This window comes from Corythoichthys intestinalis, chromosome 11 (genome assembly GCF_030265065.1).
Source record: "Corythoichthys intestinalis isolate RoL2023-P3 chromosome 11, ASM3026506v1, whole genome shotgun sequence".
Taxonomy (NCBI): Eukaryota; Metazoa; Chordata; class Actinopteri; order Syngnathiformes; family Syngnathidae; genus Corythoichthys; species Corythoichthys intestinalis.
Window position 1 is genome coordinate 31,143,588 of NC_080405.1, and position 15,370 is coordinate 31,158,957.

Sequence of the window (15,370 nt, forward strand, 5' to 3'; positions counted from 1 at the left end):
CTGTTATTTTTGTATATTTGTTTACTACTATATGTTAACTTGATACTGAAATAGTAGTTTGGTTTAGCCTGAGAGTATTTTTGAACAATTTTGGAACTAATGTACAAAACATAAAAAGGAGGGGGGGTGCATCAATAATCGTTTTATAATCGAATCGGAGCCTCTGAATCGTAATCGAATCGTTAGGTGCCCAAAGATTCCCAGCTCTAGTGGCAGGTCAGATTGTCGATTCCAAAATAAAGCAAATGAGGGACTAGCCATCTTTGTATATCATGGCAAATTGATATATTGTGACACAAAACTCACGATTTTTTTCCCCCATATGACACAGCACCATTCCAAAGGGTAACATTTCAAGTACCGGTACGTGATAAATTTGAAAAAATGCTTAAAGGGACCAGCAATTTCTATTACAAATCATGAAAAGGAATGAAAATACAGCTATACAATCCTGTTTTGGGAGTGCTAAAAAAACAAGACCAAGTCCGAGTCAGTAGTTTAGTGCTTTTTTTATTAGAGATAGGAGACGATACAAAACATCCACCATTCAATATTCAGTCGAAACGCCGCTTCACGTACATGTCGCTCTCCACCTAGACCTTCACAATGCCAACATTTACTTTAGCTTTCCCAATGAGATCTTGATTTGAGAAAAAAAAAAAACAATGACATGGAATGAGGAATGTGTGAACTACATCAAATGCCATCATCTTTCAGAGAAAAAGGAACCGTTTAAGTTTTGGAATTTTGGAACGAGCAAAATATGGATACATGAAACCCCAAGAATGTTTGATACGTCTTGTGCAATCCAGAGTGAATTAGTTTACACTAAAGCTGATCTCGACTTACAAAACTAGACTACGTTTGGCAAAACAAACAAAAAAAACCTTAAAAAAAAGCAAGAATGGTTGGAAAAAACGATGCGTATCCCATTTGAAATGGAACAAACACCTCCCCCCGACAACTTCATCAATCCTCAATCAATCAATTGTATCTTTACATTTTCACCGCTGTGTTTCGTTCATTTTTTTTCTTCATCTTTTAAACTGGAATGACGCCCACAAACTGCTGGTTGTGATTTTTTTTTTTTTTTATTCTCCAAACAGCCAGAAAAGAGGGGGAAAGCAGGAGGTCGAGGGGGCGGGAAAAATATTTATATAGGGGATCCCTCCAGGCTGATAACTGAACTCCCGCCCAGTTTTTCTGCCAAGGTGTGCCGGTCCTTGAGGTCTTCCAAGCCGTTCACCTGCCACTCGTGCTTGATACCTAAAAGAAAGTTTATCACTTATAGACGTCCATTCCATTCAAAGTGGACTGACGTCTAGCGCAGTCAACAGCAGCCAATGAGTTAAAAGAAATTCCAATCCATTGCTATCAAGAGCAGTGCAAAATCAAATTGACAGATTTCTAATAGCATATGGTGGTGCAAAAACAATTCAGCAATCACGTATTGTATACAATGACAACATTTTAGTATTGATACTTTTGACAACTCTTAATTGTCACCCAAACAAGGCAATAGGAGTTCAAACAGAGAACAGGAAGCGAAGCGAGTCAACCGAAAGCGCCCAAGCGTCAGGTCGACATCTGATAGGACGAGTGGCAAGGAGACACCCAGGGCATTCTACGCCTCACTAAGGTTCATGTTCCAAACTGGCCTCTTTGTGCTAGCTAAAGCCTGAGTTATACTCCCGCGTTGCGGTGACGGCGCAGCAACTACGGCGTCATTCGACATTCGGTGAGGGAACGTGTTGCTCTGTAATTCACCACCAAGCCACTAGAGGGATGTGGCGTTATGTTTGTACGGTTTTGGGGCATGCTTGTTGACTTCCGCTAGTCGGAGAAAAAAAACAATGCAAGATGGAACTCTTGAAATTAATATTCTGCTCATCAACACTGAATAAATATTGAACATACAAATGTTAAGGGGCAGGTGACGCAGAAGACTGTTTCGAGGCGGTCTGGCCAACTTTTGATGCCGCACAGAGAGTTTTAGACTCTGGTGGAGAGAGCTAGCTGTGGCGGCTAGCTTCAAACTGGCGTCGAGCACTACGTTCAAGGTCTGCAAAGCCCTCCAGCCCGATTTGTGCTCTCGCCATAACGCCCCAAGACGCTATTATGGAGAAGTAGTAACCACTTTAGTATTACCTTTTTTTTTTTTTTTTTTTTAAAAGACTAATGTGCACCGGAAAGTAAGGTGCCTTGGTGCATCAACATGTTTCATTTGTTTTTTATCTTATAAAATTATGAGTATTTTATGTATTATTTTACTTATTTTAATGTGTTCTTTGAGCATTTTGGTGGAGCAGTATAAAGCTACGTCTATACTAGGACAGATAATTTTCTCCAGGGTATTTTGCCGACTATTTTTATACCTTTCCACACCGTTTAAGGTGCGTTTTAGGCCCCCCTCGCTTCCGCAAGGTACGCCTGCATTTGCGCAAACTACGCATGCGTAGAAAGGAGCAGCCTCATGTGTTACGTCATCGCCCGCGCGGTTTACCTCTGAACCAGAAAGTCATTACTCACCTGTGGCAAATTTCGAAATTAATGCACCTTCTAGACCAGGGGTGGGCAAACTATTCCACAAAGGGCCGCAGTGGGTGCGGGTTTTTGTTGTAACCTATCAAGAGGAAACCTTTTCGCCAATCTGGTGTCATACAAGTGCAATCAGTTGATTGCAATCAGGTGCATCTTTTTTCCCCAGACCTATTATTGGTTAAACTGCCCGTGCTTGATCAGTTGTAACAAAGACCAGGACCCACTGCGGCCCTTGAGGACCGGTTTGCCCACCTCTGTTCTAGACTCATTATTTTGTGATCACCATTTTTTTCGTGATCACAATTGGACGCATCGCGCAGGAGCGAGAGAAGGGAAAGCACGCGTCAAGTTGTGATTGAAATAAGCCCGACATCATTACTTGGGATGTTACAATCGATGCTCAGTTGCGCTCTCACCACTTAGAAAATAACAAATAGAAGCATATGGTGTGGTGCTGCGTCTATTTTCTGGAAGCCGTAACCAGGAGTGCTTGTGCATAACAGTGGCGATCCTGAAAGTGGCGACACTTTTGACAGGCAGAAATGTCATGGAAAAAACTGATTGTGCGCCTCTTTGACTGGGGGTACCACGTAGGTCACTTGTCGGGGTGTAATTTTCCTCTACGCATTTTTGTATACTCATGTTCGGTCGGATTTGAGTTGGGAGGGGCCAGCCCTGCAGCTGGCTGATCGGAGACAACGCGGGAGACGAGCGCTGTAAAAAACGCACATCTCTGCGTCATCCGCGATGGGAAGACCACAAATGTGCACTGAATTGAAGCACATTATTGCGACGTAGTTTGAAGGTTCAAGATAAATGTGTGGAAAAGAGGAGCAGGACTGCAACATCATGATCGGCTCCATTGTTTACGATGCAGTCATTCCGCACTAAAAAATGGCGACAGCATGACGTCACTCCCTTACTATCCGACTGTAATATGGTGACAGAAGTCCATATTAAGCGGCGTGTAATATTACCCGCCTACATTATCCGTCTAACAAGCATACTAGTGTAGCCGACATGCCGTATAGTCCAACTAGTTACACGTTTAAGGCCATTATCCATCCTAGTGTAGACGTAGCCTACTACAGTTATGCTTAGAGATGTCTTGATCCAATCACGTAATGGGGAAATCGGGCCGATCGCGACATTTTTCCGAGGATCTGAATCGGGTGAAAAGGGTCGGGTTTTTAATTTTAAAAATATATTTATGTTTTTCAGCTTCATGCTCGTACAGCCTCTCAGCCTGCCAACAGCAGATTTTTTTTGGGTCACCAGTGCAGCTGGCGTTTGGTACTTAAAGTTTACGATCATTGAGAGGTTTGTTGCTTTGATCTAGCGGGAGAAGGCTCAGTAGCTCTACGATCAAAGGCACAAATGTGTTAATCATCAGTTAGTCAATCTCCGTTGTCGAGAGGCTGTTCTTGGTAGCGTGAGTGTCAAGAAGGGAGTGAATTTGAGTGGACTCAATGAAGCATTTACTAAAGACAAGAATTTTTCTGTTATTTTTGTTTAAAAAATAATTTACATTATGAAGACGGAACGGTGAGATGGTTATTAGCACGTCCACCTCACAGTTCTGGAATCATGGGTTCAATCCCAGCTCTGGCTTTCCTGTGTGGAGTTAGCATGTTCTTCCCGTGCCTGCGTGGGTTTTCTCCGGGTTCATGCCAGATCCCCAAAAAACATGCATGGTATGTTGATTAAACACTCCAAATTGTCCGAAGGTGTGAGTGTGTGCGTGAATGGTTGTGTGTCTATATGTGCCCTGCGACTGGCTGGCAACCTGTTCAGGGTGTACCCCGCCTTCTGCCTGGATTTAGCTGTGACAGGCTCCAGCACCCTCATGACGATAAGCGGTTCAGAAGCTGAATGTTATGGAGAGTGATTAAAAGTGATGGGAAAATGTTGGTGTCCCAACATTTTGTGCTGGTGCAAATTAAGAAAAATGTTAGGCGCACCACTGCAATCAATGCAAAATGTGTGGAGCCTTGGCAATAGAAATCGCGATGTCATTTTATTCCAATATCATTCAGGCCAAATTTATATGCTCAATTTGAAATCAAATACAATGCAGAGAAAAGTAACATGATTGTACGCTCTAAAGAAAATGGGGGCGGAGGGGCTGTATAACATTTTAAAAAGCGCTGAATGTTTGCAAAAAGATTAAATATCTCTGCCACTTATACCTACCGATTTGTCAGATGACTGGGATATTCACAGTCAATGCAGTAAACTTTATGCACAGGCAAACATGCTAAAGAAATTTTTTTTATGTGTTCCTTCAATGTGAAAACCTCACTGTTTAGGGCGTACTGCACATCCTGCTCACCTCTGGACCAGGTACTTGGCCAAATCCATGCAGAGGCTAAATGTAGCTTATAATGATGCCTTGAGGCTGTTATTGCATGTGCCTATGGTAGCGCGCCAGCCAATTATCTGTTGGTTCTGGGTTACCCACCTTCAAAATCTGATGTACAAGTTTATGTGTCGATGCAATGAATCTGAAAATAATATTTTCATGAAAATAACAGACCCTACAAATAGCTATAGATGTAGATCGAACGTGTGGCGCCATTGGCGTAAAAGCCTGGTAATTGTGCACTGACAGTTTGCACCTTTTTAATGTTTTTTCTTTTCTAATTTCTGTTTTTTCCTATGTTTTCTAATGTCATTTCTCTGTTGGTTTGTGTGCTATGGAGATGCTGTGTGATTCTCGAATAAAGATCATCATATAAAATATATATATTAATTTTTAGGGGCTAAAAAGTAACAAAACCAAGGAATACAATGGCATTGCCAAAAGATACAAAAATATGTAACATATAATATATATAAAATATAACAGGAAAAAGCGGAAGAGGGACACCTATGAAAAGAAATGTACTGTAACATTTGTTCGAATAAAATTAGAACTTTTTTTTTTTCGGTATCGGATCGGGACTATCGTCAAATTTTCATAACCAGGTGGTGCAAAAAATATGCCGACTGGGAAATCCTTAGTTATGCTGCAACAAATATGCTCAGCTAAGGAATTTGGAACTTAAAAGAGAATGTACTGTGCAAAAAATGTCAAACTGAAAAACTATAAACAAATATTTACGATTAGAGATGTGACCAAAAATTCGGCACCGAAAACAGCTGTAAATGCATTGTCGGTAGAGATGAGACCCAATATTCGGCACAGACAACTATCAGCTGAAAATAGCTAAAAGATGCATTATTGGTTTTCAATTTTGAAGACCAAAAGTTACCACCAAGTAGTGTGAAGAACCTCAGTCCATTTGTTGTCGTCAAAACACCGCGAGAAGCGGTTTGGAATTTGTAGAGAGCAAACATGTCCGCAGTTTGGAAAATACTTCCAAACCGTGGACATGTTGGCTGTGACCCAGTAGTATTAGCGAGATGGCGTCAGCCAGCGTGTTGCTTCTCGCAGTGTTTTGATGACATCATCACAAAAAAAACTAAATTTCTTCACACTATTCGGTCTTCATAACCGATAATACATTTTTAGCCGATTTTGGCAGAATTTTCGATCTCTACTTACAATTAAAAACAAATACATTTTAGGCGCTTTTTTTTAAGCTGCTCCAACTTTTCCAAAAACACCAGCTGTAACGTTTTTTTTTGTTTTTTTTTTAAAGAATTGTAAAATAAAGCTTTGCAATCTCAGATGGTGCAAATGTAACATTGAGAGAATATTGAGATATAAATTAGCCATGCAAACTTATTCTAGTGATGTCCCGAGTCAATACTTCGTATCGGTACTCAATACAGCTAGTCGATTAGACAGTATAGGATTTGTACACAAGATTAGATCCAATCCAATTGTTACGTTTTGAATACGAGCGTACTTTTTGGTTGCTGTAAATCCAGGCATTCTTAGTGTAGAATCTGAATTATGAAGTATGTGGGATTAACTCCAGAAATCGTTATACGACTAACATGACGTGCTTTTATTTTGAAATGTTCATCGGAAGTATGTTTCCTAAACCGCTAACTGTAAGCTTTACACCCTGCAGAAAAAGCTCTTATGTCATTGCATGTGGTATAAGTAATTTTTTTTTTCGTTTGCAAATGCTGTTAACCAGCGATTTTTCATGTTTGAAGTGTCACCTTTTAACTGCAAGTTTGCGTTTTGGAGACGACTGCCAATGTTTTATAGCGGGCTAAAGTAGGTCGTCTTTTTCCCCCATTAGCCTCATTGTAGCAATGCTAACGTTTACATTACAGTATTTTAAATAGATGTGTTTTCTTATTTTCTGTGTCTGAACGTTAATTCTACGGCTTGTTGATGACTAATAAACATCTGTTAAAGGAACTGGAGTCTCATGTGCCATCAGCACGCACGCACAAATATATGAACGCAAACGCGGCGATAAAACGCAGCCGTGAAAATTACCACCCTCATTTTTATTTACCGTGCGATAAATGGATTCAATGCATATCGCGACAGGCTTCACAACTTCAATAAAACATTTCGTTAATTAGTTGGATGGACTTACGATCTGCAAGCTTGTAATTGTCTCCTGTCGTCATCCAAAATTACAACAGAGTGACGCCGTTTTAGGTGTTCATTCATGGCCAACGTGCAGCCAAGCTTGGCATTGAAGACACAGGACATAACAGTGTCCTGTAAACAAATATTTACGATTGGTGCCTTTGTTTCGTTGAAAAAAATGTTTTGGTCACGCTGATGTGTTTTTTTTGGCTTTGTGCCGCTTTCCCTGCTTGCATACCAAGCGTCCGACATTAAAAAAAAAAATCTCACGACTCTCCCACCCAAATTAAATGGGTCACCTTTTTTTACTTCAAAATGGCAAATTTCGCCGAAAGGTGAGAGATTTTCATGCCTGAAATCAAACCACGAGGCGAACATGTCCGCTTAGTGACACATTTCTCTTGAGAAACTAATGATAGTAACAGAGCATCATATCATATTTGTAATCAAGCATAACGTTAGCCTTGCCCCTTTCTCTCCACGGTCCTCTTCCAGACCAAATAGGTCTAGGGGTATATATTGAATGTATACGGGTCTAGGTGTGTATATTCAATGTTCAGCACATTTTGTTTTCTTCCCGTTTCACAAATACTCTGCTTCGTGACGCCGCGTTGTCTCCCTTGTCATGTCGTTGTGCTCCTAACGTCCTCATTTACTTTCACGATCACAATTTGTTATTCAAATCAGCCATGTTAGCTCGCCAAGTTAACCATTATCAACAGTTTGAAACTTTTCCCTGTAGAATGATCACTGTAGGGACAGAAATGCAACGTTCACCATCCCATTGTGCAAGCATTTTTTTTTTTTTTTTTAAACTATGACATTAAAACAATCATATCTCCATTTTTCTGTGATCTATCAGGGGTAAATAAAAATTGAAAGTTTCAAGTCCGTATTTTCGGAGGATTACGATAGCAATGTCGCACTTGGAAGTTTTTGGGGTTTTTTTTACACCGTGCTTTAAAGTGGCCGCATTTGATCGGCCTTTAAGGTTAAAATAAATTAATAAAAATTGAAACACTAAAATAACATTTTGAAGCAGTTAATATTTTGTCGCGCTGAATCCTCCATTCATCCCCAGATGGTGCCGACATAGCATCTAAACCATAACACAAATGTCACTTATGTTTTTAAGACCTTCAAGGGGTGCACATAGTCAATATCAAGTCAGCAGTCAGCTATTCTGATAGTCAAGCATTTTTTTTGCATCATTTCCAATTCCAACTAACTCATTGGCTGCCATTGACTGTGATTGCCGTCCATTGAATCTACGTTGACATCATTGAAAATGCGACTGACCTTCGAACTTTCTTTTGATGGCATCTTTTGAGCTGGCGTAGATCATCTTGCTCTTGAGGGGGGCGCTATCGGGAGCCCTGTTCGCAAATGACACGCAGTTAGAAAGGGAGCAGTCACGCCGGCCGGTCGCCGCCGACTGACCAGAAGATGAAGACCAGGTCTTCCTTCTTGGTCTCTTTGGTCTCGTATGTGGCGTCGTAGAGGGCGTAGCGGCAATCGTCGGCGGGCAGCATCTTGACAAAGTGCTGGTAGGGGTCGTGAACGGTTTCGCCCAGATCACCCAGCAGGATCTCCTTCCCGTCATCCAGCACGATATTCTTCAGGTCCTTGCTAAGGCAGAAAAGGATGGCCTTCTTCCTCCGGCGCTTTTCCTCCTCATTGGCCTGCGCTTTGCGCACCTTCATGTCATTGAACACTGCGATCACTTCATCCGTCACTTTCACGCCCGAGGCCTGCCAATAACACAGATATACACGGTTACATGTTTTTTTTGTTTTTGTTTAATTTTTTATATACAACCAAACACATTAAGATAGAAAGACATTACAAAATATGACTAGACTTTGGGTATCAAACTCATCTTTGTAAAGGGCAATATTGTAGTTATGGTTACCTTCAGGGAGACATTGTCAGAAAACTTAAAAATTGTTTTACTCACTGGCTGCCATCGACGGCCCTAGATGTCCAATCAATTTTGACTGGAAACTAGGGATGCCACAATTATTCGATCACTAATTGATTAGAAAATGAATCAACTATTTGGAAAGTCGAGACATTGTTGACCTCAGAATTGCCTTAATCCTCCTCTCATTTCTTATATACAGTATATTTTTTTCCAATACATTTATTCATTAATAATTTTTATTCAATCTTTTTAAAAAATACATTTTATTGCATTTGTTTTCAAAGGGCAGTACATTTTAAAATATTTTTTCACATCTTTCAATTAAAAATAGGGAAAAGTTAATATTCCTCTACCATATTTTAAATTGAATTTTTTTTTTTTTTTTTTTTTAAGTTTTTTTTAATGATTTACTAAAAAACTCAATTTTGATTATCCACATAAAAAAATGATCTAGTTCATACAATCCATTTGCCTATGCTTAATTAAAATTACATTTTTTCTTAATCATTACTTTTTTTTTTTAACCTTTTTTTTTATTACAATTTTTTAAAGGAATGAATAAAATTATACTTGAATAAAATATGGAAAAACTATTCAAGTCATTGCCAGCCATCGACAAGGATAGACGTCAAACTCATTTCCACTGGCTGGCCATGAATGCTAACTTTTCAGTGCTAATAATGCCCCCAAAACAAATTTTAGTAAACGCATTATTGTATCACACATTGCAGATATGCGATAAATTGTCCATTTAAAAAAAAAAAAACAATTCTAAAACTAATGTACTGACAATACATCCTGATAATCACCCATTCAGATGCAATAAATTGTTATTCTTTAATAAAACTATTTTAATAGTTTTAAAAAATGCATAGCTAAGTGCAGAATATGAAATAGGTGATAAGCCCAAGGCCATTTTTGTTCTCGGCCATTTACAGCCCATCAAAAGTGTTATTTGATCCAAAATGACTGTCATCTTTTCCTGCTAAGTGTGCATGTTAGTAAATTTGAAGCAAGATTTTTCATAATTGGTGTCATTTTAAAGCTATTGTTCGTGTAGAATGTGAAGTATGTGAGATTACCTCCACAAATCTTTATTTACATGTTGAACATGATGGCTTTTTATTTGGAAACGTTCACCGGAAGAACGTTCACTAACCGTAAACTCAGTTTAAAAAAAAAGTGCACTTGTCTTCAATTTTCGTCATGCATGTGGTGTCAATAATAGATTTCTTTTGTTCACATCGTTGCAAATGCTGCAAACCAGCGAGTTTTCATGTCGTAGTTGGTAAAATAACTCATTTTTATTTACCGTGCAATAAATTGTCTTATTGCATATCGTGACAGGCTTAGCCATACGACATACGTCCAATTCATTTTGACTGGGCTGGGGCGAATGAATGTTCGTACATTTGCCCCTCCCAGTTAAAATGAATTGGGTGTCTAGCGCCCCTAATGGCAGCCAATGACTTCAATGAGTTCCCTATGAAAGGTTGAGACATTTCGTCACAATGCAAATGTAAGATTTTTTTGAAAATCTGATTTGAATTTGATGACAAATATGGAAAGAAATAATCGCCATTGTGACGACGCCATCTGGGGCGTGTCACGAAGGAGGTCAGTGTCCTACAATGGCGCTTGTGTCAAGGCCGCTGACAAGTTTCATACGCTCACGTCTGCTGACTTTGCTCGAGCCCTTTCTGACGCAGTCTCGTGAGGACGTTGCCACAAAAGGGGTGTGCCGGTGTCAAAGCGGGGGCACGGACAGGATAGAAAAGGAAAGACAAGAGAGCGACAAGCCGCATGTTCGCTAAGGGTGGAAGAGGAAGTGGGAACGAGCAGTCAGGTTTCTTGACTGCAAGTTATAAACCAGAAAGTCAAGGGCAACTTTTACAAAACCTACATATTCCAATCTAGTGGTGTGCAATAGAGAAAACATTCTTTCGTCATGATATGGGCCATTTTATCTCACGATATCGATATGCCATGACAGTACATTTTTAATTATCTGGTGAAAAATTGTACAACAATTATGTTTCAAAGACACTCACTTTAGTTTTGAATTAACATTAAATTGACCTGACACAAATGTGAAATGCATCAAGTATTGCTGCTACCTATAACTATTGAGTGTAAGCAGCACCATGCATATTTTTGCTCAAGTGTGTAGATATATAAATATCTACCATAGTCCAATATTTCTGACTTGTGGTTTTGACTTTTAAGACTTATGTATATTAAATTAGCATAATACGTTAATTTGATATTGTGTTGTCTGTGGATCATATTATGTTGCTATTTTTAAGGGTCTGGCATGTTTTACTCGCATACAGTTGGCAGTGGAAGTCAATTGGCCAACAACAAAGTAAAGATGGGGACATCTTGAGGCCAATTGGTGGCACCAATATTGCTGTGAATTGAAATGAGTATCACCAGTAGACATAAAATCCATTTGAAGTGGGAGGGTTGGCAGTGAAAAAATTAACCCTCCTACTTCAAACAGATTGGATATCTTTCACTGTCAATGGCAGCCAATGAGTTAAATGGTTTTTGAGACTATAGCCCCCCAAATCTACCCTTAAATTGAAATTAATATTCCAAAAGTATGAAACTGACTGTCCTTTACTGTTGTCTTTATTTACACATCCTGATTTTCTCCCAAATATGGGTGATAAAAAATGTATTTACACAAAACTCCCTATGCTTAAAAATATTACACCTTAGAAATTACGTGGAGTTCCACACAAACTGAACACTACTTGGGTATCTTTAAAAAAAAAAAAAGCCTATTGCAAATCCACAGTAACAGGCAAAATAAGGTGTCTTTTGTCTTTCATGTTTTTGTCGCAACCGCCATCAAAGCAAGCAACTGTAGTGAATTTTAGTCTCTAATCTAATCTCAGCAGGTAAAACATTTTGGACGGGAGCAAGGTCCAACTGACAGATTCCCATTTACAATCCCACACCTTAATGTTTTGCCATCAATAAAAAGTTCAAAAGTCAGTATTTGAAATGACATGGAGTGATCATGTTTCACTGCCATTGACTGCCATAGATGTTAAACCGATTTTGACGTAGTTGCACAATGTTCATTGAGTCAATTTTTCTGTGGGTGGCATTTGTGGTTCCAATGCATATTTATATGTGACAACAGTAAAGAATGTGATTTATAATGATCTGACCAGTTGAGTCAGTGCAAAATTCCTCGTCTATCAAAATAATCCTTTGTAAAAGTCCAAAATCATTCATGCATATTAAAAGATTGTTCACATAATAGCACAATTGCTTATTTTTTAACTTACTGTTATGACTTGAGAGTCACAAAAACTGAGCACCAACCAAACTAATAAACATTTCTATGATAGATTCATCATTTCGAGACCTTGTTTAGCATCAAATGGTCCAAATGGAGGAATTTTACTCCTAAATTTAAAATCTTCTCCCATAAAAATGGGGGACTTTATTATTTTTTCAAAGAGTGAGTTCATAAGTCATTGGTGCTATTGACGGCAAAAGACGTCCAAACCATTTAAACTGGGAGGGACCGTCACGAATAAACGTTTATTCACTGCCAGCCTCCCAATTAAGATGAACTGGACATCTACTAATGATAAGTTATTTGCATTCACAGCAGAAGGATAAATTAATCTAAAAAAGCTACCGTATTTTTTTAACTATAAGCCCCCCCAATAGTTTGGCTGGGGGTGCGACTTATACTCTGGAACGACTTATGTGTGAAATTATTAACACATTATTATATCATTTCACATGTTATTTTGGTGTTTTGGAGTGACACCTATGGTTTGGTAAACTTGTTAGCATTTTCTTTATGCTATAGTTATCTGAAAAACTTAATAGCTATGTTACATTTACATACCGGCCACATTCGCATTTCATTGTTCATGCATCATGTAACATTATCATTATGTACACTTATTCAGCATGTTGTTCTCTGTTGTATTTTTATTTTAAATTGCCTTTTAAGATGACATCTGTTCTATGTGTTGGATTTTATCAAGTAAATTTCCCCCAAAACGCGACTTATACAAACTCCGGTGGGACTTTTATGTTTTTTTTCCCTCTTCGTTGGGCACTTTATGGCTAGTGCGACTTATACTCACGTGCGACATAATAGTCCGAAAAACACTAATTAAAAATAACTTTACATGCCAAATCTGTACATTCTCAACCTTTTTGGTGGCAAATGGAATTTACACTTGTCTCGATTTCCAAAAATTTTCCAAAATAACAAGCAATTATTTCACTCAAAGGAATCCACCGCCCTCATAATTCTGCAACCATGGTGTGAAAAATAGAGAAAATGAGCATTGAATAGTTTTAGGTTGCAGCACTACTTGATTTAAAATGTAACTTTCATGTCAATTCGAAAATAAGATCAGTGGATGGAGAAAGCTGTGGTAATTGTTGTGTCATCACTAATTGAAAATGTATTACATGGTAACATATCGAGAGTGTGATGATTTTTTATATCGCACAGCAGTAAATGATGCTAATTAGGACTAGTAGATGTGGTTGGGTTGTAAATCCTCAAGCAGCTTTTCTTTTCCGACTTGTCGCCGTCGCCTCAAATGGCGTGACGTTGACGCTGGGCGGTGTTAAAGAAAAAAAAAAAAAAAAGAGGAAGATGCGCAATGAGGATCCGGACGCGGCGGCCCGGTAGCTTCCGCAGCTACAAGCCGCCTTATATAACGCTTTACAATTCGCTTTGAAATGTCAGCCACGACGGCTGCCGGGGAAAAACTTAAGTCTTCAAAATCACGTTCAACCAGCAAGCTAAATTGTTATGTTGACAAAGCACTACGGTTGGAATGCTCTTTGCACCAAATTCAGGGTGGGGCCGTGAATGCAGCACATGTGACGAGAGGACGCGAGCTTCCGACACAAAAAGAAAAGCAGTGTCCATTTACAGACAGAATGGGAGGCTCTCACTTCCGCCCGGCACAGGGTTATTAAATTGTATTTTATTTTGAGGTTGTGACTTGCGAGTACGGTCAAGTTGGCGTCAAACAACAGACAAAGAAGCACACAAAAAAGAGGGGCAAAAATCATAGCTCGCGCAGCCGTAATAGATGTCACGGTGTTAGCTTAGCACGCTAACAATATCGTTAGCTTGCTCTGCACCTGCCAGCCCGACACGAAACCTAGCCGACGCCGAGCCCCGCAGCGAAAAGCGCACAAAGCAGAAGCACAGCCATGAGAACCGCCGATGGGATGCTCCGTTTCACACAAGCGCCGACGAAGGCAAAGAGGGGCTCCTAGCGTCCGCACACACACACACACAAAAAAAGTCTTTTATGTGTGACGAATGACGGAAATGGACGAAATGGCGCCACTCGCGTCAGGCCGTGGACCTTTCAAAAAGGCCCCAAAATTCAAGCCTTTCATTTCCACACCAAACACGAAGCAAATGTGGGTGATTAAGACGATTTATAACTCATTTTAGTCATACGGGCTCAGCATTCACTTGGCTACTGTGGCTTCTAATGGGACTGGCTACGTTTGATACGGCAAAATGACACCTTTTATCTTTTCAAAACGTTGAGGTAAATTAAACGGAACCCCAGGAAAATATTTCTCTTAATAATCAAGCCATTAGACAAAATAGGTCAAATGCTGTGAAAAGCGTCGTTAAACGTACCATTGTTGTAGCTCTGAGTTAGTCAGCGTCCGGCCAGAAATTGAATGGAGCACTGGTGGGTGATGACGATGATGATGATGAAGACTTGCTCTCGCTCTGGCGACACGGCGTGAACGCGCAGACGTGCGCGAACCCGAAAGCCTGAGTGACGGGCACGAGCGCGTAAACCCCTAAAATAATTTAAATGTAAAAAAGTGGTTATTTTAACGTTAGTTTTTCTGATGCTGGTGGCTTTTGGTTGTAAAACAAAGAGTTTTATGACATTGTGCTTTTTTTTAAATATACAAAAATATTATCTTGTGTCAGGCGCTTGGTGTGGCCTGTGCATGTGATTCGGGACTAAACAAATTTTTATGACGTAATGCTGTTATCTTAGTCACCTTCATCAAAGAGATAAAAAAAAAAAAAAAATTAGCGATGAATAAGATTTAAAAAAAAAAAAAGACAACAAAATATGTTTTTGCTAATGGTGACAAAATATGGTCTTGGAATAAATGAAAAAAAAAGTTTTTAAAAAATATTGAGTTTTTACACTTGAATGTGGGTAAATTTAAGATATTAATTTGAATGTTCACGTCTTTGATAGGAGTACTGGCCTCATACAAAATGGCGCTCGTTTCTGCTCCCAGTTTTCACAAAACTACACAATATTCATATTTAAATGTATTTTAGTGGCCTATGTACGTTAGAGTAAAAATAACGAGAAACAAAGTAAAAATAAATAAAAATGTGGGGCAGTGTCGTC

The 15,370-nt window shown here is 39.3% G+C and overlaps 1 protein-coding gene across 1 annotated transcript; it reads right to left on the reverse strand.

Moving 5' to 3' along the window:
• Positions 1 to 490: 490 nt before the first annotated feature.
• Positions 491 to 14,792, reverse strand: LOC130924291 (cofilin-2-like). Its single transcript, XM_057850737.1, has 4 exons — positions 14,626 to 14,792; positions 8,483 to 8,793; positions 8,342 to 8,418; positions 491 to 1,266 (listed from the first exon to the last, which is right to left on the reverse strand). The coding sequence occupies exons 1-4, from the start codon at positions 14,626 to 14,628 to the stop codon at positions 1,154 to 1,156; spliced, it is 504 nt and encodes a 167-aa protein (XP_057706720.1). The 5' UTR covers positions 14,629 to 14,792; the 3' UTR covers positions 491 to 1,153.
• Positions 14,793 to 15,370: the final 578 nt, after the last annotated feature.

Excerpts from the sequence above, each read along its gene's own strand:
- LOC130924291 (XM_057850737.1), bottom strand. Across the intron at positions 8,419-8,482 it reads GACCTGGTCTTCATCTTCTG|GGCTCCCGATAGCGCCCCCC; the intron begins GTCAGTCGGCGG and ends ATTTGCGAACAG. Across the intron at positions 1,267-8,341 it reads CATCAAAAGAAAGTTCGAAG|GTATCAAGCACGAGTGGCAG; the intron begins GTCAGTCGCATT and ends ACTTTCTTTTAG.